Consider the following 26,327-nt stretch of genomic DNA (forward strand, 5'->3'; position numbering starts at 1 on the left):
ATCCAAAAAAAGTCCGAGACTCTTTGGGACAAAGGCAGCACGAGATAAACAAGAAAAATTGTTTTTTTAATTAAGAAAGGGACTTTTTTTAAATGAACAAAATCCTATCGTGCAATACCAACTTGTAAAAGTCCCTGAACCGATGACTTAAGAGATTGGAACGTGATAGCAGCAGGTACCGCTACAACTTTGTAGCCTATGTAAATTACAGCACCAAGTACAGATGCCTTAACGGTCAGCTTTAAAATTTTACCCGACAACGATGATGGTGGTATTCTGCAAAAGACTGTCTAGTAAATTAATATGTAATGGAATACATTGTGCTTTAATATAATACATAAAGGATTCCTAAATTTTATTTAGTTTAAACTTTATCGCCTACAAATCATATAAATCAAGATCAAGAAATATAACAAGAAAACATAACAAGAAAAAATATGCAAAAGTAGTTCTGCAGATGCTTTTAGAAATATCTCATACAGTAGCAATTATATTATGCAATATTTTTTACTTACCTCATGATAGGCGGTATATCGGAAGGCTTAACTTTACCCCAATTTTCAATGATGCCGGGTGTATGTCCTAAACCGACGATTCCTACGACACGCGCTGATTCGTAAGAATGATTAAAAACACGATGAGGCAGACAGGACAACTGTAGAGAATTCGTCAAGTAAATATCTCTCTCTTTCACAAACACTTCGTCCAACGCTGGAAATTTCTCCTTCATGTTGGCAATTATTTCGTCCAACATCGATTGTTGCTTACAGAGTTCAACGTCCTCTTGAGTAATAGAGTCTTTCATTACTGCCACATTCCACCCTAGTTTTATAGTCTGCCACCAGGACAATGATCGTATCGCACGTTGCATTGTTATGTTAATTGGTCGATCGGCCAGATGAATAATACAGTTTGGCACACTCTTTGTCTAAATTACACAATAATGAATTCATATAAATTTTATAATACAGATAATAGATATTTTCCAGCAAGAGATATAGATGACATGGTGAATCATTTCATTGCATACTTTCCATTTAGTGACACAAGTCGACACAAGCATCGTTCTGTCTTTGTTACTCATGGAATGTCAAGAAAGATAGAATGACGTTTGTGTTGACTTGTGTTACTAAATATAGAAAGCACCTTTTTGTTTAACATTGGCAAACAACAAAGATGTTATAATTCGCTGTTACACTGTATCAATTGCATCTCTTGTTGAAAAACACTGGATATCTCTGATTTCATACTGACCTCCTCAAATGCCCTTCGGAATTCCCCTCCTGGTGGCATACCAAGTTGCTGAGTGACACGAGCTGCCATTCTTAGCAATAAAATGTGTAGTAAACCAACATACAGTCCTTCCCTTTTAATGGTATCCATAATAGTTTCTGTAAATAAATTAAGTAGTACAATATGCCAACACAGTAGCTGATGTATTATACAAATATAGAAACTCTGTCTCACTGTAATCAATATTCTTAGCGTAGCCAAACAAAACTTTCTCGTCAAGTTGTAGTATACCAACTCTAGCTCTACACAATTCAACTGCAACTATGTGAGGCTGCACAGCTTGTATAATCTTTAACAAAGTAAAAAAGAACGTTATTTTCAATATTATATATATTAAATTTTTACAATAAATTCATACTTAAAATTAAAAATCAATATTTTATTTTCACAGAATAAAGAAAAGTACATATATAATTACTTTTGACACATCATTTTGACTTTCAACACTGAAATGCGCCGTTCCTATTAGGTATAACTTTCCTCCATCGGGTGTGGTCAATAATGTGACAGTTTTTGGCAATCTCTCATCAATAGTAGGATCGTACCCCCTTATTTCGATTTGGACTCCCTTATTTTGGATATTGGAATCTGCATTAGACCCAATATTTTCTGTATTATAAATACATGGTCAATATATATACCTAAATACTAGGTTAAATTAATTTCAAAAACTACAACAGTGTACCTTGAGACCTTAAAATTTTCCTTCTACTTCTATATTGTTTTCGTGTTACTGACATTTTTTTGAAAGCACTGTTCTATGCACAATAGCTTACGTTATGATAACAATGGCTGATTTTATTATTAAATTAAAAAGATTTTGTATAAGTGGGAAACCTTACAACATTAGCTGCTTCAAAGTGTCCCTCACAACTAAAGATACGTTTGTCAAGTGAGTTTCTAACAACAGCTAATATAACAAAAGTGTCTGCAGAAATCTTAAAATTTGTTTTTTACTGCTGCATTAGACTGTAATAGAACTTTCTTTTTTGCTTTTGTTAAACATCAAACATATATCTATTTCACTTTCATGAATAACATTTAAAGAGTGTGTGTGTGTACCAGCTAAGATCTTTAATTCCTTTATCCTTTACATGTTTATGATAAATGTTTAAAGTGCATATAACTCGATAATTACCTTCATCAATAAGAATCATTTCACTGTCAGAGGACTCAGTGCTTTTCATCTTGCTATCATCATCACGATTGTCGCCTGTGCTCACTATCGATAATGTATACGAAGACTGTGTTGCTGACTCAGAATCTGATTGTGTCATTCCACGTCCAGATTCTTTGGCAATCAATTCTTTTGTAACATTTTGTGCATTTAACTTATTCGATGTATCATGATCCCCCCTTTCATCAATTAAGTTGTAACACTTGTCCTTTATGGACGTTAATAGATCGCTCTCCCTTTGATCACCACCGCCATGCTTATCAGCTTTAGCAGAAATGGATGTCATTTCTTTTCCTAAAAATCCATATATTCTTATAACACAATCATCTTTGTTTTTAAAAACTATTTCTAAAATATCTCTGTTGCAACTACGTGCTAATAGACCATTGGAGCAAACTCTTGCACTCAAATAACATATAAAAAGAAAGATTCTAATTTAACGTTTTTTATAGACTTTTATATTTCTAAAATAAAGAACATTCCCGAGTTCTTTTAAGAACCGAATTTACCGTTATATACGTCTTCTTAAGCGGCAGATGTCAATTGCTGCATGCTTCTAACCTCGTGGAGAACTGACACGTTTACAGAAAAAGATTCTCGCATCGCTACAACAAAAGAATTGTGTAATTTATCTTCAATCAGGTTAGTCGTCGTCATACTTATCTCGTGTAAACTTACACGGCGGACGCAGACAGACGAGAATTTGAAGAAAAATATAACGTATGGAGAAATAAGCATCAAGACCAAGTCAGACCAAATAGATCAAGTCATCTAGTAGTAGCACCTAATGGCCTAATGCTGATGCAGTCACAGTGTGCACCTGTATACTGGTATTATAGGTAAGTGGTAGCACCGCAGTTTTGTCGGTATCTTTCACGCCATGATAAATTAGCCAAGTACGCAAAATGCGTGTAAGTAGATTTTTTTCTTAAAATTCTTCATTAATTTTTCAGAAGTTCTATATAAATTTTAATTTCTGAATTTTTCAAAATTTTTATATAATTTTCAAACGTTTTAGAAAATCAATTAATTTTATACCGAACGACAAATATCGATTTGTCAATTTTAACTCAGCTGGTCAATTGGGATCCTAAAATTGTCTGTATTACCGACTAAACCATATAATTTTTGTATAACAATTACTTTTTTCCTTTTTTATTGATTTGAAAATCCTTTTCCAGGATTAAAATATACGCATTAATATGTGTCTGTGAAGTGGAGTCTATGTTGAGAATGACAAAAAATTTTGAAATTAAAATTTCCTTTACCATTTCTTGGCCCGCTATGGCACTCCAGAGCTGTGACGTTCACGTCGTGACAATATTTGCTTCATATAAAAAGATATGTGCAATCTGTGCTTACGAAATTGTCCACAGATTAGTAGTTTAATTGCATGAAGAAACAGAGTGGAATTCTTAAAATTATACTTAGACGTCTAATTAAAACGTAATTGTTATATAAAAATTGATGTGTATGTGTGGCATGAGTGAGATATTGATGTAGTGATGTGCGATCGTTTAGCAGAGGAGTCGATAGTATATCTTGAAACAAGGTGACAATTTCAACAACGAAAGTGAACGAATTTATTATAATATTTATTGCTCAATATCAGCTAGTTTACAGTTTACATAATCGATTCCTTATATAAGTTTTGTAGGCTGCGGTCCACTTGATGCTACAAACGCTTCGAAGCGTTTGTAGCGTCAAGTGGATCGCAACCACAATTGTTGTAAAATTCTTTAATATGATTGATCCTGCTCTTAGTTCCTTTTTTACTGGATCTAATAAATGTATATAATCAATTATATTAAAAAATTATACAACAATTGCAAAACTGCTTTCTCTGTTAAATGCGACCAAAGTCATTACAAATACTTTGAAACAACTGTCCAATCAGAAAAAAGTATTTCACAAATTGACCAATCAAAAGAATAGTACTCCAGAGAAGCAGGTGTCATTAAAATAAAGATACGATTAACGCGATGTTATAAATGCTTTAAAGCGTTTCGTGATTGGTCAATTTGTAAAATTCTTTCTTCTAATTGGTCAATTAAACGCTTCAAAGTATTTGTAGTGATTTGTAGCATTTGTAGCATTAATAATCCAGTTCCTATTTTAAAACCGTCCTAAGTAATGTCTTAAGATGCTATAATACAGCCCTCTGATTGGTTTATGATTTCTTAAGATTGTACTCAAGACGATCTTAAATATAAGAACCGACTATGAATACCGGCCTATGATCTATAGTATTTATAATCAATTTTTATATTTGAAACTGCAAAGTACAGTCTTAAGTACAGTCTTAAGATGTTGCAATAAGCCAATCAGAAGGCAGATTACGAATACCGCCATAAATACTGACCAATAATCTGAATATCCATTTCTACCAATATTACTTTAATCTCAATGATCTCGATTTAATTAACTTATTCTTTATTTTTTCTACTATATTTCTGCATTCCAAAAACGTCCTCTCTGAGGAAACTTTTACTGAATATAAAATATAGGCTGCTTTCTTAATTGATACAAGTCGATACGAGTGTTAAAATTAATCTATTATACATTGATAGAAATAATTAAGCTGTGTTCTGTTATTCACTGCAAGTACTAAAATCTATAAAATACATTTCATGCAGTGAAAGAAAGCTGGCTTTTTACTCTCAATCCACCAAAATCAAAGCAGTGTTCGAAAGCTGTTCACTCTTCTCCTGCTTTTCCTTTTCATGGAGCGTATTTTCGCTGGCTTTAAGTTAACGAATATACTCATTTATTTTCACTAGCTTTTAATTCATTTTAATAAAAATGGATTACAAAAATGGATTACGAAAATGAGAATACATCGAGTGTGTAAAAGAATATATACCAGTAAATTCAGGGCTGGGTATTTTTGCATTTAAAATGCCATTTAAAATGCAATTCTATTTAAAATGCTAAATGTAAAATACTTAAAAAAATGTATATTAAAATGTATGTAGAAAACTATTCTTGTATTTGAAAACTATTTAAATTATTTATTTACCCATTTTACATATAAAGTGGATTCGAAAAACATTTTACATTTTAAATACATTTTTGTAAGTATTTTATATTTGGCATTTTAAATGATTACCCAGCCCTAACCAGTATAGTAGCAGCTATAGCTGCAGCAAAAATTCGGAGGCGACGCATAGCCGTTGCAATTGCTAATATACAATTACTAAAAACGAAAAAGTAGAATAACACCTATTTCCAAAAATCGCAGCGAACATGGCTTTTTCTTTGCTTCGCTCCCAAAATTAATCTTGGAAGACATATTCCATAAACATGACATGACATGTTATGATATGTCATGCCGTGACATGACATGTCATGTATTTCAGCGATGTTCGCTATTAGTTGAACAATATCGAACTTCGAGCATAATTTCGCTGTATACGAAAAATGATGGAGTGGGGGTAAAAAGCCAGCTTTCACATAATTGAAAAATTGAAAAACACAAATAACAGCAACAGGGAATAACAAATTTTAACCTATCAGAAACCGTGTATTCTGGTGTATACGATTTCTGATAAGTTGAAATCTGTTCAAATATATCATTGGCTGTTCCTATTGCTTGTGTTTTTCAATTGTGCATTAGGCTTTATATTCTTCTCCTTTCTTCCCCCTTTCCGGGCGACCTAACCACTCAACACCAGGCGGGGTGTTTGTGCCTGTTTGTGCCCCGTGATTCGTACTGTCACGCATCACCGTTCGGGGATCCCGGTATTCCCGGTTCGGGGCACCGTCGCGAGATTCAGCGGAATTCATCATCGCCGCTGGGCCTCGATGAAGATGAAGCGGATGAAGAGCGAGGTGATCAGCGCGACGATCGAGTCTTACCTAAAACGGCGTCATTATCAGGTGCGGTGTCTCTCGTCGGAGTTTCACGCCGCGCGTGGCTTGCCATCAACGTGTACGCCATAACCTCCTTCACCGCTGTTGCATGTTTTTCCAGACCCACGATTATCGCAAGGGCGATCAGTTGTTCTGTCAGAACAGCGATCAGACGACGTTGAATGCGACCGCGGAGTGCGGTACCTCGCAGGACAACTCGATCGTCTTCAGTGCCATCACCATTGACATCGCCGCTGCAGATCAGGCATATCAACGGTACGGTTTTATAGAACTTGAACTCGCGTGTTCGAGCCGCACGACGTGATTACTACTCCGTTTGACCTAGCAAGATAAAGCATTTTGTTGCCTAATTACACAATACGTTCAATCTTACTAATTCTAGATTCTAATATTTTATATTGCAATTTTTTATTCATAATATCATAATGTGTGTTCGCTGTGGCTTTCATGCGACTCTGATTTCTCAGGAAACTGCTAAAAATTAGATGCATTATGTTTATTTAATGGTAAATTCGATTAATTACACTATACTGGACTATTATACATTAAAGGCTGTTTTATATAAAGTATTTAAATGCAGTGGCATAATACAATTAACTTGACAATGAAATAATGCATGTATATTCTGTTACAGAACATAACATTATTATATTATTACTTAATCATTTAAAATATTTATGTTTCTATATTTAACTTTAATGATTTCATGTATAGCCACTTTTGGTAAATTTAGCATTAATCTAATGTAGGTACATTTTCATGCTGATGCTTGATGCTCATCTTTAGCATCAAAACAAGTCATGTGATCAAAATTGGTGCTTGATATTTATTAATTTTGACCACATGACCTATTTTAATGCTAAAAATGAACGTTAAGCATCAATATGCAAGTGACTGAATTCACTATAACAGTCTTCTATTTTTATAATCTGTTTATTTATTCAATGGCTTGTTTTTGTTTTATAGGGAAGCCTAGAACGGGAGGTTGTTATCAGGATAATTAATAGCGAATTCAATTGGACATACTGCTCTTTAATATATGTACAGCCACGAAAAGGTCACAAAAAGATTTTTTTTTCAATAGATTTCGGAACTTAGCCTTGCTAGAGTAGTTGAACGTAAACGGTTAGATTCTTAAGTAAGAACGAATCACTCAGTAAGCTGCATTCCACAGCCATGGAAAAAAAAATGTTGCAATCTTTCTCTGACCGGCTTTACATTAACCTTTAAGGCCTGGTTTTTCATTACCTGGTTAACTTGTGATTATACTTAGCCACAAGTTAACCAAATAATGAAAAATTGGGCCTAAGGGTCTCTTTTACCAACTTCGGTTAGGCTAACCGACGATTACATGGAGCTCATTTATGTCCTATTCTACCAATGTAGTTTAATTTTAATCTTGGTTCAATTTGTTCCTCATCCCTTTCTAGTTCTAAGAATTAAAAAAAGATGAAGAGCAAGTTGAACTGAGATTAAAATTAATCTACATTGATAGAAATGGGCATTAGACCCAGTTTCACAACTCACGGTTAACTCTTAACCAAGGTTTAACTTACTCATTATCTCTTTCCAAAGGTAATAAGTTGAACCTCGGTTAAGAGTTAATCGTGAGTTGTGGAACTGGGCCTTAATGAGCCCCATGTAACCATTGGTTAGCTTAACCGAGGTTGGTGAAAGAGACCCTAACAGAAACACATATTTCATGTATCATACGATAGACTTTTCAAGTTGATTGACTGCAGAACAGAGAGAGGTTCTCGAATCTCTTTTATAACCATTTAATAAGCGTGAAAAATTTGTTGTACAATAAACACAGTATTAGCTTAAGCCCGGATCTACAATAGGTTTTTAAGCCTTAAGCCATAAAAAGTGGATGAATCATAGTCAATTATTCTCCTTCCATTCGACTGTAATTGGTCAATTTCTTACGGCTTAAGGCTTAAAACACTTATTGTAGATCCAGACTAATACATTCTACAATAAGTCATTAGTAATAAATCAGAAATCAGAAGCTAGAAATTGACCAATCATAGTCAGTTATTCTTTTCGCATTTGACTGTGATTGGTCAATTTCTAGCTTCTGACTTCTGATTTATTGCTAATGGTTTATTGTAGAATATGCCTAAAGGAACATATGGATTCTTGAAACTCATTCAAGTTAGCATAAACTTAGCATAAACATAGCATAATAATTAGTCTACGTGAATAGAACAAAACTGTGAAAAATAAGATTGTGAAATATAAAATTATTTCAAATCATAACATTATTTGAAAATTAGAAAAATGTTCCATCAGGACTCTTATGTTCCATTTAGAGTCGTTGTACACAAATTGACCTAAAAATGTATGTTTAATATAAATAATATATTAAATTGCAAAATTGTTAATACACTTTATTGTGCTGTTTCGTAAAATATGTATTGGTCATTTTATTATGCGAGCTATTTGCGTTTTACTTTTACATTCAAATTAAATCACTGTAATGACTTTAATACACATCAGTGAGCGCTAGTGTGTCTAATCAAATTTGCTATAAGATTTTATTTTGAACATTTTCAAAATAGAATTTTAAGTAGAGTTCTATGTAATTTAAATTTGAGATTTCTAAACTAATAGGTCAATGTTGATTAATGTGGGAATAGCATTTTTTTGTGAATATAACAAATTAATTTTGAGAATTGCAAGAAGATGCTTAAAGTTTTAATCCTGCTTTTAGATTGAAGAAATGGATGAGCGTCGTACTCAACGAAAAATTACGAATAGAATTGCAAGGACTTTTGTATCCGATATTTTGTCATCTTTATTTAGAGATGTTACACGCTGGTAATCGTCAAGCTGCAATCCAATTCCTAAAGACGCATCAGAACGAGTTTATGAGTGATACAGAAAAAGACTTCTTAGAAGAATTATCTAGTGTATTTTCGGTGCAAGACATTGAGCTGAGGCCTTTGGTAAATGCGTTCAGAACTAGAAAGTATAAAGTAGATCTGTCCGAGTCGGCACATATTTGTCTGAGACAATATCTTACCAAATATGGACACATCATATTAATGCAGGTAATATAAATAATTGCTTTTAAGTGTGTTCTTTTTATTAATCGTTTTAATTCTGCAGAAGATTAATCTTTTCACATTAATTATGCCAATTAAAAAAGATAATTTAAATTAATTTTGACTGCTATGTATATTTTAATTAAATACACAGTGGACTCTGTGTATCAATTTGAATACACACACGTTTCCTACTCACTACCATTTGTACATAAATCAAGAATATTTTTCATTGATTTTATATAGTTTATGAATTCTGGAAAGAATCTATTAGTCGAAGATTTTTATTTATATCTTTAAGCAAACATTTTATTGAAAAATGTATTTTAATGTGAAAACTCTTTATTTTCAATTATATATATTATAAAAATATTTTTTTCAAATTTTTTTTCATGATGACGATAAATATGTATTTATATTTACATTTGCGGTGCAGGAATGATATTTTATTATCTCCATGCCGCCGCGTGTATCTTACACATGGGTCAAGCATCCACAAATATTTTGAAAAACATTCACTCGTGAGACATATACCCATTTACACTTATTTTATATAAATAGCACAAAATAATAATGTGGCGTCAGGAGACCGATTACGATAATTCATGCGATATTAAAGAGCTGTTTTTTTATTTTGCTTAATAAAAAATAAAATTAGTTAAACAATAAAAACAATAGGGCTACAAACCGAGTTAGATGTAAAAAAATATCTCCTATTTTTTAAAAAATAATTTGATTTTTAATTATGTAGAATGGATCACAAACATTTTTGAGGTATTTGAGGACTGAGTAATGAGTTTTCTTTTCTTTTTAATCTTTTTAATTTTTATCACTTATTTATATCTAGTTTAATTATTTCACTATTTCGTGATCTGAACGTCTGTTTAAAATTATATCTATTGTTTATGTTAATTTATCATTAAACATCTAGCTCGGCTCGTAGTCCTACTGCTTTTATTGTTTAAGTTATTTGAACCATTCTGTTATTAAGTTTAAAACTAGTTATTTTTAGCGATAAACTTTAATTTTTTATTATTCTGTATAGATTATAAATACACACATCACAATAATTAGAAAAACAGACAGCCTTCAAATGGATGGAGAAGTACCTGAAGAGAAAAGTCAAAGATATGAAACAAGTATTAATGGCCATGTGGAACAACCATCTGGTACTGGTGTGGATCGTGAAATGAGGGAATTGCAGGAAGCTATACGATTGATACAGCATAATTCTCATCAAGCATTAAGATTATTTACAGTGAAAAATGCTATAGAAAAGCAAGTAACAGATCATTATCTGTTCTATATGATTCTTGCCATTATTTATATTTTATAAATTAATAATAAAAGTGTTGAGAAGGGCTATGAATCATAAGAAAACAATATAAATAATAGATATAATATAATTAACAAGAACTAAACAAATTAAAAATAATACAAACGACGTTTCGAGCCTGATCGGGTCATTCTCAATGATAAACATACAAAAGTGATAAGGATATACATATTTAAATTATAAACGGTTTAAAACTAATAGATAAAAAGATGAAAAAAATAAGTACAGACTTCTAGTGGATGTATACTGGTCACTTGATCGCATCCTGTCGTTATCAAGCTGATATTAAATCCAAAACAATGATATAGCGCGTATCATGAGATATCAATATGAAAGGCTCCTTATTTAAACCGTTTATAATTTAAATATGTATATCCTTATCACTTTTGTATGTTTATCATTGAGAATGACCTGATCGGGCTCGAAACGCCGTTTGTATAATATTATTTTTAATTTGTTTAGTTTTTATTAATTATATTATATCTATTATTTACATATTGTTTTCTTAGTCCTTCTCGTTCGTAGTCCTTCTCAACACTTTTATTATTAATTTATATTAATTGAATCATATTACACGATGTATTTATATTTTATATCTTCATACATTATTGCAGTGCAAGTTGCGGTCTTATTGCACCTAAAATGGATAAGTTAGCTGTAGGTTTCAGTACAGCTGAAATACGTTTGTGGGCTATAGGCGATACAGTCTTGGTCAAGAAAAATGATAAGCAAACGTGTGTTCCGTCTACCTGTGATATATCACCATTTTATAAATTCAACGAGCAAGAAAGCACAGTGTGAGTTATATCTTTTTCTTAATTTAAGTGCAATATCTTATTAAGCAATTACATAATTTTACGGTAACAGAAGAAGCGAAGCAGGGGCAATAATATTAAGAGGACATACGGATGTAGTACATGATTTAAGATTTATTCCAGAGGTTGATATTCTTCTTTCTGTATCGAGCGACAAAGATATGAGAGCATGGAAACTCAACAATTACTCATGTACAGCAATATATAGGTAAGCAATGCTATTTCTTCAGCAAATCTTTTTCTCTCTCCTGCAGGCTAAAGATTCATGAAAAATTAAGGAAGCGTTTATATTGGCCGTAATCTGTAAAAATTGATCAATCACCTTCGGATATTCCTTTCTATACATTCGAATGAAAGGGGAATACTCGACTGTGCTTAGTCAATTCTTATAGATTACGGCATACAGCATACGGCCAATATAAATGCTTCCTAAGTATCAAAAATATTCGGAGTCCGTTTCATACAATAAATTTTTAAAAGAATCAAATAAAGATAAACTTGTATGTTTTAAAGTAAATCTTTTTTAAATCAAGATTCCTGTATTAGTTTTATTGAATATTTTTATCTGCAGATTCATAACTTTTTCTAAAATAGAATTGAATAGAAGAATAAATCGTACAAAATATTGTAATTTCGTATTATGAGTATATATATAACGAGTTACTCCTCCCCCCATTCAATTATAGATAAAATATTGTATCACACAAGGTAATTCACTTAAATTGAATCTCTTGAACCTCTTGAATATTTTACTTATTTTTAATGTAATGATATAAAAAAAATGTTTCAAATGAAAGTGGAACGGTTTCGAGGGGAACATATTTTGATCACGTTGTTTTTTTTTTCTAAGTGGAAGCGTCAAAAAGATATGAAGGTCACCTACTTTTTTAAATGGAATTATGTGATTTTTTTTTTAGATAATATGATTCTTCTAATTATTCTGCATATAAAAGTATTAAGATAGAGGTATTTAAAAAACCAATAGTTTACGAGACATTTTACACTTTATTCTGACACATTTTGATATGGAAGATAAAATATCTCGTAAACTATAAATTTTTTGGCAACTACACTTTTATACACAGAATAATAATATGAATCAATTAGTGTGCAGAAAACACAGTTGTTATTTAAAAAATTATGCAATTTTTACAATGTGCAACTACGTATTTTTTTAAATAGCAACTGTGTGTTTTCTCTACACCTATTGATTCATCTTATTATTCTGTGCATGAAAGTATTAGGATACAGTTGCCAAAAAATTAATAGTTAACGAGGTATTTTATGTTTTATGTCAAAATGTCGGAATAAAATGTGAAATATCTCGTAAACTATTGGTTTTTTGATATCTCTGTCTTAATATGCAGAATAATTAGAGGAATCAACTTATGTAAAAAAATTACATAATTCCGTTTAAAAAAGTGGAGGTGACCTTCATATCTTTTTAGAACCTCCACCTAGAAAAAAAGCAACGTGAAAAATACGTCCCTCTCAAAACCATTCTACTTTCATTTGAAACATTTTTTTATATCATCAAAAAATAAGCTAAATATTTAAGATGTTCGATTTAAGTGGACCACCCTATATATACATTTCTAATAATGCTTTTTCTCATTGTAGCGGTCATAGCTATCCTATATGGTGCATGGATACTAGTGTGTTCAATTTATATATCGGCACAGGCTCACATGACAGAACTGCAAAATTATGGTCATTGGATAGAACATTTCCCTTGAGAATATTTGCTGGTCATTTTTTAGATGTCAATGTATGTTTTTTAATTACAACTTATGTTTATTTTAGGATAGTATGGTGATATGATTTAATTTACACATCTTCTATTTCAGTGCATAAAATTTCATCCAAACGCAAGATACTTAGCGACTGGTTCCGCTGATAAAACTGTAAGATTATGGTCAAAAGATGATGGGAATCTATTGCGAGTATATGTTGAAGCACAATCGACTATTTATACTTTAGCTTTTAGTCCAGATGGCAAATATCTGGCTGCTGCAGGTAATTACGAAAAAGATATAAGATAAATTATCAAAATTACGTCTAATGAATTATTCTTTAAAACTTAACTTTAAAACTGTTATTCAGGTGACGATAAGTCCATATATATATGGGATTTAGCAACTAATGGTTTACTGACTGAACTGAAAGGTCATAAAGATACAATCATGAATGTAGATTGGAGTTTAGATAACCAATATATCGCCAGTGCAAGCTTAGATGGAATCGTACGATTGTGGCCTACTCAAGATTTCATCAAAACATTGAATGGGTATATGCTTAAATCATTTTCTGTTCTTAAACTTAGATTTGTTTATATTACATATTGTTTACTCTTTTCAGAGGATCGTCAAGTGCTATGTTGCAATCAGAAGCGCCACAAATTTATTCAACATATTGCTCAAGCATTCTCTCATTGAATTATTATAAAAAAAGCAATTCGTTAATTTGTATCGGTACTAAGTAATTTTTTTATTATTTATTATCGTGCTAGTCGAATTTAAAACGTATTTTTAAATTAAATTCTTTTTTTTTATCTGATACTGTATATCGTAATACTTTTTCAGCAAACTTCAAACTGCCTTCAATTAAAGTTAAATTGATTTTATACATTATATGATCTAAAGGTGCAATTTCACGCAGCGTCAAAATGCTGGCGGCTCTCCCCACTCTGACCTTTTATGAGCCGCCGTCGACAAAACGCCAGCCGCTAAAGTTTTCCTTCTTTTTCATGGAGCGTCAAATCATTAGCCGCTGGATTCAAGGAGGCAGAATTAACCTAAAAGGAGAAGAAGCTAGCCGCTGGATTGATATTCTATATTTTTTAAATCGTTTTTCCTACAGATTTAATTCATGTGTAAAACTAATAAAAAGTTAAGAATGCGTGTCAAAGTAAATTTAAACTGAACTATATTTTCAGTTAATAATAGTTAATATAATAGCTCAATTCATATAAAATTAATGATAAAAGTATATGGGCTGTACGAACTTGACGCTGGTTGTTTTTTGCGAAATCAATATAATATAAATAAATTAAATTAAAATACAATTAAGAATCAAACGTTTCGACCTTTACTTTGGTCATCTTCGGTGATATAAAATTTAAATCTAAAAGTATAAAAGTACAAATATTATTGTATACATGACTTGTGACATTTTGTTTCAGTATCCCAACAATGCTGGTTCTACGTATTACAACTATAAGCATGCTCATAGTGTAGTATTAATGGCCATTTGTGATGCACACTATGTATTCCGTTTCGTTGATATCGGAGCGTACGGACGACGAAGCGATGACAGCGAAAAGTAGACGTGTGTTTCTTGCAACTTTCGCATAATTGCACACAATACTAGTATTCGTCGTTTCCTAATCTCTTTAGCTACTATCGATGGCAATTCATTTCGCATTGTTTCTGACAACATACTGTTCGAGCAGTTTAAATTTACTTTAACACGCATTCTTAACTTTTTATTAGTTTTACACACGAATTAAATCTGTAAGAAAAACGATTTAAAAAATATAGAATATCAATCCAGCATCATTTTTCATTTTTCACCTAACTATAATAGTTTAAAAATGGCTGCATGTTGATGTCTTCAAAGTCTCATAACTTTGTCATCGTTGAAGTGTAACTTTAAGTGCTCGGATGGATAGGTCTTGTCAAAATAAAGAAACGGGTTTTTCGCTTTTCATGTAACTATGATAGTTTAAAAATGGCGGCCTGTTGAATTTCCAAAGTCTCAAATATCAATCCAGCGGCTAGCTTCTTCTCCTTTTAGGTTAATTTAGGAGACTTCTGCCTCCTTGAATCCAGCGGCTACCGATTTGACGCTCGGCTCCATGAAAAAGAAGGAAGACTTTAGCAGCTAGCTTTTTGTCGACGGCGGCTCATAGGGGATCAGAGTGGGGAGAGCCGCTAGCGTTTTGACGCTGCGTGAAATTACACCTTAGATTTGATCGACCATCCATGTGATAAGTTTTTACAGTATTTATAAGAAATGCATCACCTTTTCAATGTGTGATGTACAATTGAATCTTAGTATACTCATTGATTATATTTTATTTTTTATTTTTAACATTTTTATTATTAAAGGCATGTTAACGGTTTATGTCAATTAAGCTCGGTAAATACTTTTCTTATTTTAATTATTTTTATTTTAATTTTCAAATACCGCTTACATCGCATGAGATTAAATCTGCTGCTTGCCATTAAATTTTTCACAATGTAATGAAAAGGAGACGTTAAAAAAAGGCCGATTTTTGCCCATAAAGATGTAAGTAAAAGAAGTAGCGTTTTTTATAGATTTCGATCTCCTGAATACGATAATGTTAATAAAAAATTCAGGATCGATAGGGAACATCCTGAAAATTGAGTATGATATATTAAAACAAATTTCAATATTCTTGCTTACGTTTCAAGGTGTTCCCCAAGTGCCACGAACTTTTTAATAATTTTATCATATTCAGGAGGTCGAAACCTACAAAAACACTATTTCTTTCACTTACATTTCTTTGAGCAAAAATCTACTTTTTTGGAAGATATTAGAATAGGGTCGACTTTTATCCAAAAAAATATAAGTGAAAGAAATAGTGTTTTTGTAGATTTTGACCTCCTGAATATGATAAAATTATTAAAAAGTTCGTGGCACTTGGAAACACCTTGAAAAGTAAACAAGAATATTGAAATTTGTTTAAATATATCATGTTCATGCTCAATTTTCAAGGTGTTCCCTATTGATTCCGAACTTTTTATTAACATTATCATATTCAGGTCGAAATCTATAAAAAAAACGCTATTTCTTTTACTTACATCTTTGAGTAAAAATTGGCCTCTTTTAACATCCTCCTTTTAAGTATTCAATAAATTTTGAATGAGAAAGAAAATATAAATTAGTAATAATTCAATGAGAGAAATTATCAGGCATTTTATATGTCTGTGTAACTATGTAATATAAGTTTCCTGTAGAAATATTGTCTAAGAATGGCTTATTGAGAATTTTTTGTCTTGTTATAAAGACTTTTTATAAGTTGTGAATAATGTTAAAAAGTAGCAAAAGAATATAAAATTTTTATAAAAATCAATGCGTATATTATTATAATTCGCATTACATTTTACATTTGAAAAATATGTTCTTCTCAATTTTTTTTCTTCTTTTTCTTTCCGGTTTTCTTATTACGAACATTGGATTCTTGTTTCATTTCTGACTTCCGTTTCAACGTTTCCTTAGAATTTTCTTCGGTGTCACAAGTTTTCATATTTAATGGAGGAATGCTAAAATTTGGAATCTGTAATCACAAAAAATTATTAGAACGCTAAAAGTGTACGAATGTCCTGTTTGTTCTCACACACACGTTTTTTTTCTCCTTACCTCTGGTTTTACGAGTTTAAAAAATAATTTTTCATGTTGTACATTAGAACTGTCCAAACTCATTTGTATAACAACAGGATCAAATGCTCGAAATACAACATCCCCGCAAGTTTGGGATTGATCCTCTGAATTATATACGAACGTGACAGACGGTGAAGCAGAATTATTTAGATACAAAGTGCCTTCCAAACCATACTTCGGTATAAGCACTTGCAAAGCATTTTTGCGTACAAAAAGAATATATCCTTCCTCATCCTGAATCTTGTTGCGGAAGAATATCTATGAAATAGAACAACAATTTTGTTAAAAATAACATTTCATATCTAAGGATAGAAAGATTATATAAAAAGAAACTTCGTAATAAATCAAACTAACGTGTGTGTGAAGTGCAACTGACGCTCGGCCAGCATATTGCGCCATTCGATTCCGATAATTCAGATTATGGCATAACAAGTGATTCTTCTTCTTATCCAATAGCTCTGGATAAGTCGTATCGGCACCTATACATACAGCTAATAGTCGATGCACAATTATATCTGCATATCTGTAAGATACGTTTAAAAAAAACCGTGAATTAATTTAATAATTATATTTACCTTACCTCGCAAACACAAATAGAGGCTCACTTGACGCTACAAACGCTTCGAAGCGTTTGAGTGACCAATTGGAACAAAGAATTTTACGAATTGACTAATCAAAGAATGCTTCGAAGCGTTTGTAGCGTCAAATGGACCGCAGCCAGAGTAGTAAGCCTTAAGCCTTAAGAAATTGATCAATCATAGTCGATTATTTTTCTCATATTCGACTGTAATTGTCAATTTCTTAAGGCTTAAGGCTTACTACTCTATTGTGTTTGCGGACTTAATGGCTTTCAATGACTTGCCTTCGAATAGGAGATGTAAAATGCGTGTAAATCGGACACGCTAATCCGTAATGCTTGAATTCTTCCGGCTGATGCATTCCACTGATAAAATATACCGCTTGCAACATACATCGCGTAGCTAATATTTTTAACATTGTGTTGAAATAGGGATTCGATTCCTTTTGTGTTTCTTCCAATGATCGGGCCAATTCCTTACCGGTACTCGTATTAATAGTAAAACCCTTCAAAATTAATTTTAAAAAATATATGTATATTAATATTTTATAATACTATTAAATAATAAATACATAATACAATTGATAACACTGTGTAATAATACATTAGATTTAATCTCCAAAATAAAAATTGAAAGAAACCATTACTTTATATAATTTTTAAATTTTTAGATATTAAATATCTAACTAAACTTGGAATTATATAAAGTTCTATACTAAATGGTAATACCTGATTTTTAGCAGCTTTAATCAACGGTTCAAAATTACTTTGTGGTGGTTCAGGGTGTCTTCTCAACATAGCGCATTCTGGAAATTCTGCCAATATTTTTTCAGCAACACTAATGTTTGCAAGCAGCATAAATTCCTCCACCATAGAATTAGTGTCTCGCAACTTTTTTGCTTCTACATCAATGGGATCGTGTGTTTCGCTATCTACTTGGAAACGTATCTCTGGTGATGCTAAAGTTAAAGCCCTGCAAATAAATTATTTTACATTAAAATAACATTATTAATTTAAATTTAACATTAAAAATTCAGTTATTGTGAAAAATGAATTGATATAACTTGGAATAATTTAATATAGATATCATATCTGAATTATGAACAGTCATACCCATTTTCTAGACGTTTCTTTTTTAATTTCTTTGCCAACTGATTTAATTTTCTTAATGACTTCGCGATAGCATCTTGCTGAGTAACATCGTCAATTTTCAATTGAGCTTCTTCATATGTCATTGCTTGACGTGAACAAATTATAGATTTGCAGAATCTCGTATTAATTATATTTGCGTCAGAGTCAATTTCCCATATACAAGAAAATGCAAATCGTTCTTCCTTGCCCCGCAAAGAACAGAGATTCGAGCTAAGTAATTCTGAAATAAAGAAACATTTTATATTATATAATTTATGTTATGACTACCTATATTTAAAACGAAGTTCTGCTATCTCACCTGGAACCATGTCGATTCGTTTATCGACAAGATATACAGTAGTAGCACGTAACGCTGCTTCTTTGTCCAGTGCAGTCCCAGGCCTTATAAAGTGGGATACATCTGCGATATGTACACCAACATTGGAATTACCGTTTGGTAAACTTCTACAATGTAACGCATCGTCAATATCAGTACAGCCTGGCGGATCCACAGAACAGATGTCTAAATATCGAAGATCTTCCCTTTGAGCAACATCCTACAAAAATTTAAATATTACATAAATATGTATATAAAGATGTATACGAGGGCAGTTTGAAAAGTCCGTACAAAGTCTAAAATATGGCACCACCAGTACGTATTGAGATTATTTTTAGTATCCGGCAACTCTTGGAGGATCACATATCAAATTTCAGTGAGATAGATCCATTACTCTGTGTTTAGCGTTTATTTGAATCGATCAAGTGACTTGTGACCATGATTTGTAAAAAATGAATAAGAAAGAATTTCGTGTAGTGATTACAAAATTGTTCGATTTACGTTACGAAGTCCTTTCGCATCCTACCTATTCTCCAAATTTGGACTTCGTAGCGTAAATCGAACAATTTTGTGGTCACACTACAAGAAATTTTTTCTTATTCATTTTTCACAAATCACAGCACTTGATCGATTCAAATAAATGTTAAACACAGAGTAATGGATCTATCTCACTGAAATTTGATATGTGATCCTCCAAAAGTTGCCAGATACTAAAAATAATCTCAATACGTACTGGTGGTGCCATATTTTAGACTTTGTACGGACTTTTCAAAACACGGACTTTTCAAATCGCTCTCGTATTATATATATATATATATATATATTTTGTTATATTCTGTATAATTCTGAGTTACATTTATCTAATTATCTATACTCGTATTATAAATTCGAGATAATTAGTTAATAACGAATTTTTTAATTTTATATGTACATACCGCTTCCGTAATAATCCATGGCAGCTTTGGAAGAAAGCTAAGAACAGCGTCAGAGAAACGACTGTGTGGAACATCATGCTCCAAGAGTAATACTTCATTCTCTGTTTCTTTATCCCCTATAGTACCAAGTGCTCGTACAAAGTGACCAAGCGGATATCTCGAATTTCGTGGCCATGAATCTAGTGCGACAATAATTCTCTGCTTACTCAGTATCTCGGCCTGTCTAGTCTCAATTCTTATTTTTGGAATTTTTCTCTCAGCCGGCACAAACAAGTGCCTTACATTCTATGATAAAAGATAAAAATAATACACAACAGATAAAAAGATTATTATAATGTCATAAAAGATTCTTACTGTTTTAATTGCACTTGGCTGCAGTATTCCACAATATTGTCTCCATTTTCTCCTAATAATACCGACAATTTTGCCCGTTGGTATTTTCTCTTGTATTTTTAACGAACTCTGTTTGCGGAGTGCTTTCTCATCTTCTGCATCGTCGTCAGCATCTGTATTTTCTTCATCTTCCAAAACAATTTCACTAGGTGAGGACCACTGATCATCTGGCAGCATTTCAACCGCAACTATATCACCATCGACTGCTCTGTTGAGATGAGCTCGTCCTTGTACAAATATCTAAGATAATAAAATAAAACAATAGAAAGAATGACACTTCTAAACAATTGTTACATATACATTGTCGAATTTAATAAAAAATTGATTATAACGCTTAATATATGAGAGTTTTGAAAGTCTTAATGTAACAAAAATATAGTTTTGGAAATTTCAGCTTTATATTTATATGATACTCAAAATAATATTTTTAAAAGATTTAAAAAGAATTATGATGTGTGTCTTGTGTAGTTTCATTATTTATTATCACTTTCCAAATAGGCATTCAATAATTTTCTTTTTAAGATCAACAATATTGACGTTGCGTTTATTCGCAATTATGTATCTTACAGGTTTTTCTCTGCCTTCGACATTCACATTTCCTTCGAGGAAATTTTCCCTTGATGCCAAAAATGTTCCTTGCAACAGTTTTCCAGACAATATGCCGTTGTGCACATCTGTGGGTGACAGATGGCAGGGAAATAATTCTGGGCCTTGAATATCCGAAGAGTAAGAACGTTTGGATAATTTATCCAGCAGAAAACTTGCATTTTCCAACGACGCAATATAATCTTCCACTGTGAAAAAGATGTATGTGCATTATTCTAAATATCACATTTGTATCAAAATGATATAATTTAATAAGATAAAATCAAATATATCTTACTCGATACAACAAATAGTCCCTCTTCAGCTGCACGTGTTTTATTTTCTACATCATCTGTTAACAAAACAATATTTATGTTGTCATCATCAGAATTCAAATGCATATTGTACCATTTAACTGCAACTCGTATTGCTCTGTCATTACGATCATTTGTCTTTTCACCCGGTTCTCTTTCAATATAAGTTTCCCTGTGAAAGTATATAACATTTTATAAAATAATTATACAATATAGCAAATCTGAATATATCTATTTAAATATATTTAGATTTATATATCTAAATTTAATATATCAAAAACATGTTGTAAAGAAAATGTAATCAAATACATAATCTTCCTCCTCTGTGTAAATTATTGTACACATACCGATGATGTTCATTGATGAATAAAAAAAATTTTCTTGTTGCATTCCCTATAATATGCTTTAATTTTTTATATACAGTCGCACTTTTATGCCGAATCTCTTCCAATACTGTTTGCAAGATGATCACATTAGTAATAACATTTTCCTCCAGTATGTCTATCTATTATTAGAAATCAAATCAGACAATCTGATAGAAAATTCATATAAAATGATGCCTAATATTATGATGTATTTGCTATAATAATATTTACTTGATCCAGAATTATATTTGTATCAAGTACAAGAAAATATGGACTTGGAATTAAGGAAGACTTAGCACCAGCATCTTCTACGTCCAATACCATATCCCGAGGCCTCGCTTTGCACTTCATACATGTTTTAGAACCACAGTAAATATCATCTCTGAGATAGTGTTCTCTGACGGTCTGATAAAAGAATGAAAAATTATCATTTTCACTAATAAAATTTTTGATTAAAATATGATATATGTGAGTTTATAATTCTGAGCAGGGTTGGATAAGTTAACTTTTTTTTTTAACTAAGTTAAGTTAAAGTTAACAACCTTGAAAATTTAACTTTATTAAAATACAAGTTAATCCATAATGAAATTAATTGAATTAAAAGTTAAGTTAATAAAAAAAGTAATTTAAAAGTTAAAAGTTAAATTTGGTCCGAACGGACAACCAAAAAAAAAAGAAAAGGTTTGACCATTTTACATAATTTTTTGTACTTTTCCTTTCTCACAGCATATTTATTAAAGAATCTGGTTATTTTTGTTCACAAGTAACGATTATATAATATAAAATTACTAAATTATGTACTCATTAACCTCTCGCATTGTGTCTGAGGATTAACTTTAAAAAATTAAAAGTTAATAGTTACCGATAAAATGTATTATAACTAAATTAAGTTAAAAAGTTAAGAGTCTAAAATGTAACTAAATTAAATTAAAATTAATTAACTTTTTATAACTTAACTTTTATCTTTTTAATTTAGCACTACCCTGATTCTGAGCATATTTAATTACATTCAGAATTATAATATACTCAGAAAATTTCTTAAAAAATTTTCAAAAGGCTAAATCAACACTTCTACATACCTTAAATATATTCCCTCCCTTTGTTTTTCTGAAAAAAACCTTTGTTGTTAACATGTCTACACAAGTTCATTAAACGCTGTTAACACAGCGCGAATTTCCTTCTTTAATAGTTTAATAATAATTAATTCTTCACAAAGCTGTTGAGATGAAATTCAAGTTATAACCTGATTACAACAGGTTAGGATTTAGGAATGTGATAGAAGACCATCAAGTACTTGTGACGGCCGAAAGATGTCACCCCATCATTAAATGCACTTGGGATGCTTTGAATTTAAATAATTAGATGGCAGGTAATTAATTAATTACTATTGCTCGTTTCCACCAATGTAGATTAACTTTGATCTCGGTTCAACTTACTCTTTATCTTTTTCTAATCTTTAGAACTAGAAAAAGATGAAGAGTAGGTTGAACCGTGATTAAAGTTAATCTTTATTGGTGGAAACGGGCATAACTGGTGTTCACTGTTTGTTCAACGGTCTGCAGTATTCTTGAAAAATATAGAACTGTATAAAAATACTCTAGTATACGCAGAATTGGAAAAGTTAATCATAAATTACTTTTTAAGTTATCTTATATGTGTTTGTTAAAGAAAACAAGTGCAACCCAGGTAGCACAGTTCGTCATTTTGACGTCAAATTCAAGTCATGTTTGTACAAATGACGTCAAGTGACTAAAAAGTGACCATAGGTTTTATTCGACGTCATTTCGTGACGTCAATATGATGTCATTTCGGACGTCATTCCGTGACGTCATATTGACGTTATAAGTCGCTAGTTGGATGGTATAATGGTCAGTAAAGGACCAAGATATAACGTCAAAATGACAAACTTTGCTACCTGGGAAAAAGTAATACAAAATTTTTAAGCAAATGGTAAAATATAAAAAATAAAATACGCGAACTTATTGTACTCAATTTCTATAATAAATAGTAACTTATAAGTAACTTATAAAGTAATTTTCTCAATTCCCAATAATATACGTTATACGCCATATATCATATATTTCTTATTTTTTAAGAATAAGGCCTGCAGTTGTCCCATATTTATCTTTATGCTTTCGAATGTATAATAGGTCTGTTTTCTATGACTGAACTAGTGTATACTTTTGGAACTTAAAGTAAGAAAAATATATATATGTTTGATATATATATATTTGTTGAAAGCGAGAAAGAGAATGCTAATCTAATGCAGTCTATTGCAGGAACAGAAAATAGACCTTATTAGAAATAGACTTATTAAAAAAAAATCTGAACATTACAGATACAACTTTGACGAAATTCTGACTAGCTTAATTGAAAAAAGTAATTAAAGAATTTCTTAAAGCAACATTTTTATCTCTTTAATCTTTTTTTCCTTATATATATATATATATATATAATATATGTTGAAAGCACGAAATAAACAATTTTATAAATGTTAATAGAATAATATATAAGAATTATTTGATAAATTAATTACTAATTGAGTTAATTGGATGTATAAGAAATTAACAGACCCGTTGGTCTATTAGAAATGAGTTCCGCTGAATCAGTCTCGCTTTAGACTCGGATCGAATCGACGAACGTGCTTCTGTTCGACAGCGGTCCTCTCCCGATTGACTTATTCGTGAAGGGAGCCTTATGTTATTCGTTTGGCCCAATCTATCGCTCGACGTGGGAGGGAAAGGGAAGGGAGAAGGCAAGGATTTTTACGAGCGGTGGACTGCGGCGAAGAGCTCGCGCGTGCAAGCAACGCCCGTCGCAGGATAAAGGATAAGGCAATATTGTGCGACGGCGGGTCGCCTTTAATGTAAACATTTACGCCTCGTGGCAACGCTAAAATATGAAGCCGTCGCTTGAGACGGGAGTCACAGTCTAGCTCCAAATAATTTATGAGGTCCCCTCACCGAGACGACAATGTCCTACCCATGATGATCCTACACTGAGAAAAGTGTCTGGTTGAAAATGGACTAACCAGAAGAATATATATTATAATTAAATGTTAATATGGCTCAAATAGAATAAATCAATAAATAAAATATATATTATAATCTAATTATATATCACACACAATCAGAATTCCGGTTACTCAACTGGAATTCCAATAGATTAAGGCCTGGTAAATTTTACCTGTTGGGTAAGTAGCAAGATTACCCAATCACATTGCGCGATTGCCAGATTTACCTAACAGGTAAAATTTACCAAAAGGTGGAACAATCGGCCTTTAACCAGAAAATTCTGATTCGTCCATTTTCAACCAGAATTTCAATTAACTCAATAACCAGATATTTTTCTCAGATACGTTTTATTTGGGAGATCTATATTCGAAGAATTCATAGAATCTTTGCTCTCGTTTCAACCAACCATTCGATCTATCATACAAATAAACTATGAAATAAGAGATCATAAACAAAAATTTTCGACAGTCTTTTCTCTTGATTGTCTCGATTCCAAGGAACATACCAATTAAGTCAAGAGAAAGTTAAAATGACTTTATTTTGACGTCATGAAAGTTAAAATAATGATTTTTGGTTACAAAATTTGATTATTTATTGATATTACGAATCAAAATAAAGTCTTGATTTTTTGTTGACTTTTGTGTTCCTTGGATTGGATCTCTTATATTATATATGATAGCTGCAACGTTACGCGCGGTGAAAAAACATGAAAATTTGAGAAGTGCGCTTTGGCAACAAACGCAAATATATACATATGTATATATGTATAGTAAAAGCGTAAAATTGAGTAAAGTCGCGATATTTTGATGAAAAAAATATCTGATATTCTTTAGTATTTTTTTATAAAGAACTTTGTAAAAATATTTTTTATAAAACTTTTAAACATTTTATATTGTTTTTCATTTCATTATAAAATAATGAGTGAATAATGTGTAAAATAATAAAAAAAATATATTAAATTGTGATGGATAAGTTTGATTTTATTACAACATAGATATTTATTACAACATATAGATATTTTTAATTGATATTTTCAAACTTTCGACCAGCAGTGTATAAATAAAATTTAAAAATTATAAAACTATGAAAAACTTACCTATTTGCGCAAAAATAATACATTTTAAATATTAATATATTTACATAATGCTAGAAAAACATTGTTTAGTTTCCATTTGCTCGTTATTTTAAGTCATCCTCTTCCAAATTTTTACATTTATGGCCTTTTCTAATTCCTTAATTATTGCTTCCAATTCGCTCTAAGTTTTTTCAGATAGCGCACAGAGAGTTGAAAGAGAATTAAAGAAGAATTCAATCATATCATCAATTCTGACAATAAGTTCATTTTCAGATGCAAAAAGAATTCTTTTCAGAATTTTTCAGAAAAAGAATTCTTTTTGAATCTGAAAATAAATTCAAAATTGATATATGATATACGACTGAATTCTTTTTGAACTCTCTGTCCTATCTGGATCCTTGTCTGATGTTCTTTTAGTTCTATTAAAGGCTTGTGTGTGTGTGTGTGTGTGTGTGTGTGTGTGTGTGTGTGTGTGTGTGTGTGTGTGTGTTCTTTTCAGTTGAACTTCTTGCACGATTCATCTTTTCTTTTTTTCTCTCTACCGTAGAGAGAAAAGGAAGAAAGATAAATCGTGAAAAAACTTTAGCTAAAAAGAATAGACCTTATGGAAGAGGAATAACCGCCATAACGTGAACGTTCTGTACGCGAGAC

General features: G+C 31.4%; 3 protein-coding genes across 4 annotated transcripts; 1 reads left to right on the plus strand and 2 right to left on the minus strand.

The window, feature by feature from the left end:
* Positions 1-91: 91 nt before the first annotated feature.
* Positions 92-3,277, minus strand: LOC108728952 (traB domain-containing protein). Of its 2 annotated transcripts, none has more exons than XM_018457798.1 (8): positions 3,149-3,277; positions 2,980-3,075; positions 2,432-2,764; positions 1,712-1,881; positions 1,468-1,582; positions 1,255-1,391; positions 516-928; positions 92-276 (listed from the first exon to the last, which is right to left on the minus strand). In XM_018457798.1, exons 3-8 carry the CDS (start codon positions 2,754-2,756, stop codon positions 105-107), a joined length of 1,332 nt encoding a protein of 443 aa, XP_018313300.1. In that variant the 5' UTR covers positions 2,757-2,764; positions 2,980-3,075; positions 3,149-3,277; the 3' UTR covers positions 92-104. The 2 variants fall into 2 exon arrangements, with proteins under 2 accessions (XP_018313300.1, XP_018313299.1); XM_018457797.1 differs by having other exon boundaries at positions 1,712-1,902.
* A 2,854-nt stretch (positions 3,278-6,131) lies between these two features.
* On the plus strand, positions 6,132-14,026 carry wda (will decrease acetylation). Its single transcript, XM_018457803.1, has 10 exons — positions 6,132-6,349; positions 6,444-6,598; positions 9,060-9,399; positions 10,439-10,671; positions 11,344-11,526; positions 11,597-11,752; positions 13,165-13,312; positions 13,392-13,560; positions 13,648-13,831; positions 13,903-14,026. Exons 1-10 carry the CDS (start codon positions 6,275-6,277, stop codon positions 14,024-14,026), a joined length of 1,767 nt encoding a protein of 588 aa, XP_018313305.1. The 5' UTR covers positions 6,132-6,274.
* A 2,670-nt stretch (positions 14,027-16,696) lies between these two features.
* Dis3 (exosome complex exonuclease RRP44-like protein Dis3) lies at positions 16,697-22,852 on the minus strand. The gene is made up of 14 exons (XM_018457796.1): positions 22,667-22,852; positions 21,819-21,992; positions 21,570-21,727; positions 21,207-21,394; positions 20,891-21,117; positions 20,285-20,563; positions 19,931-20,215; positions 18,978-19,215; positions 18,641-18,899; positions 18,257-18,500; positions 17,813-18,033; positions 17,305-17,473; positions 16,930-17,208; positions 16,697-16,846 (listed from the first exon to the last, which is right to left on the minus strand). Exons 1-14 carry the CDS (start codon positions 22,718-22,720, stop codon positions 16,697-16,699), a joined length of 2,925 nt encoding a protein of 974 aa, XP_018313298.1. The 5' UTR covers positions 22,721-22,852.
* Positions 22,853-26,327: the final 3,475 nt, after the last annotated feature.

The sequence above is a fragment of the Mycetomoellerius zeteki genome, unplaced genomic scaffold (assembly GCF_001594055.1).
Source record: "Mycetomoellerius zeteki isolate Tzet28-1 unplaced genomic scaffold, Tzet1.0 scaffold68, whole genome shotgun sequence".
Classification (NCBI taxonomy): Eukaryota; Metazoa; Arthropoda; class Insecta; order Hymenoptera; family Formicidae; genus Mycetomoellerius; species Mycetomoellerius zeteki.

Coding starts and splice junctions, on each gene's coding strand:
- wda (XM_018457803.1), top strand. CDS start 6,275: ATGAAGATGAAGCGGATGAAGAGCGAGGTGATCAGCGCGACGATCGAG. Junction 11,753..13,164: donor TCATGTACAGCAATATATAG/GTAAGCAATGCT, acceptor TTCTCATTGTAG/CGGTCATAGCTATCCTATAT. Junction 13,313..13,391: donor GTCATTTTTTAGATGTCAAT/GTATGTTTTTTA, acceptor CTTCTATTTCAG/TGCATAAAATTTCATCCAAA.
- Dis3 (XM_018457796.1), bottom strand. CDS start 22,720: ATGTTAACAACAAAGGTTTTTTTCAGAAAAACAAAGGGAGGGAATATA. Junction 21,395..21,569: donor TTCATCAATGAACATCATCG/GTATGTGTACAA, acceptor ATACTTTCACAG/GGAAACTTATATTGAAAGAG. Junction 19,216..19,930: donor CATGGATTATTACGGAAGCG/GTATGTACATAT, acceptor AAATTTTTGTAG/GATGTTGCTCAAAGGGAAGA.
- LOC108728952 (XM_018457797.1), bottom strand. CDS start 2,756: ATGACATCCATTTCTGCTAAAGCTGATAAGCATGGCGGTGGTGATCAA. Junction 1,392..1,467: donor CGCTAAGAATATTGATTACA/GTGAGACAGAGT, acceptor ATTTATTTACAG/AAACTATTATGGATACCATT. Junction 929..1,254: donor TCCGAAGGGCATTTGAGGAG/GTCAGTATGAAA, acceptor TGTGTAATTTAG/ACAAAGAGTGTGCCAAACTG.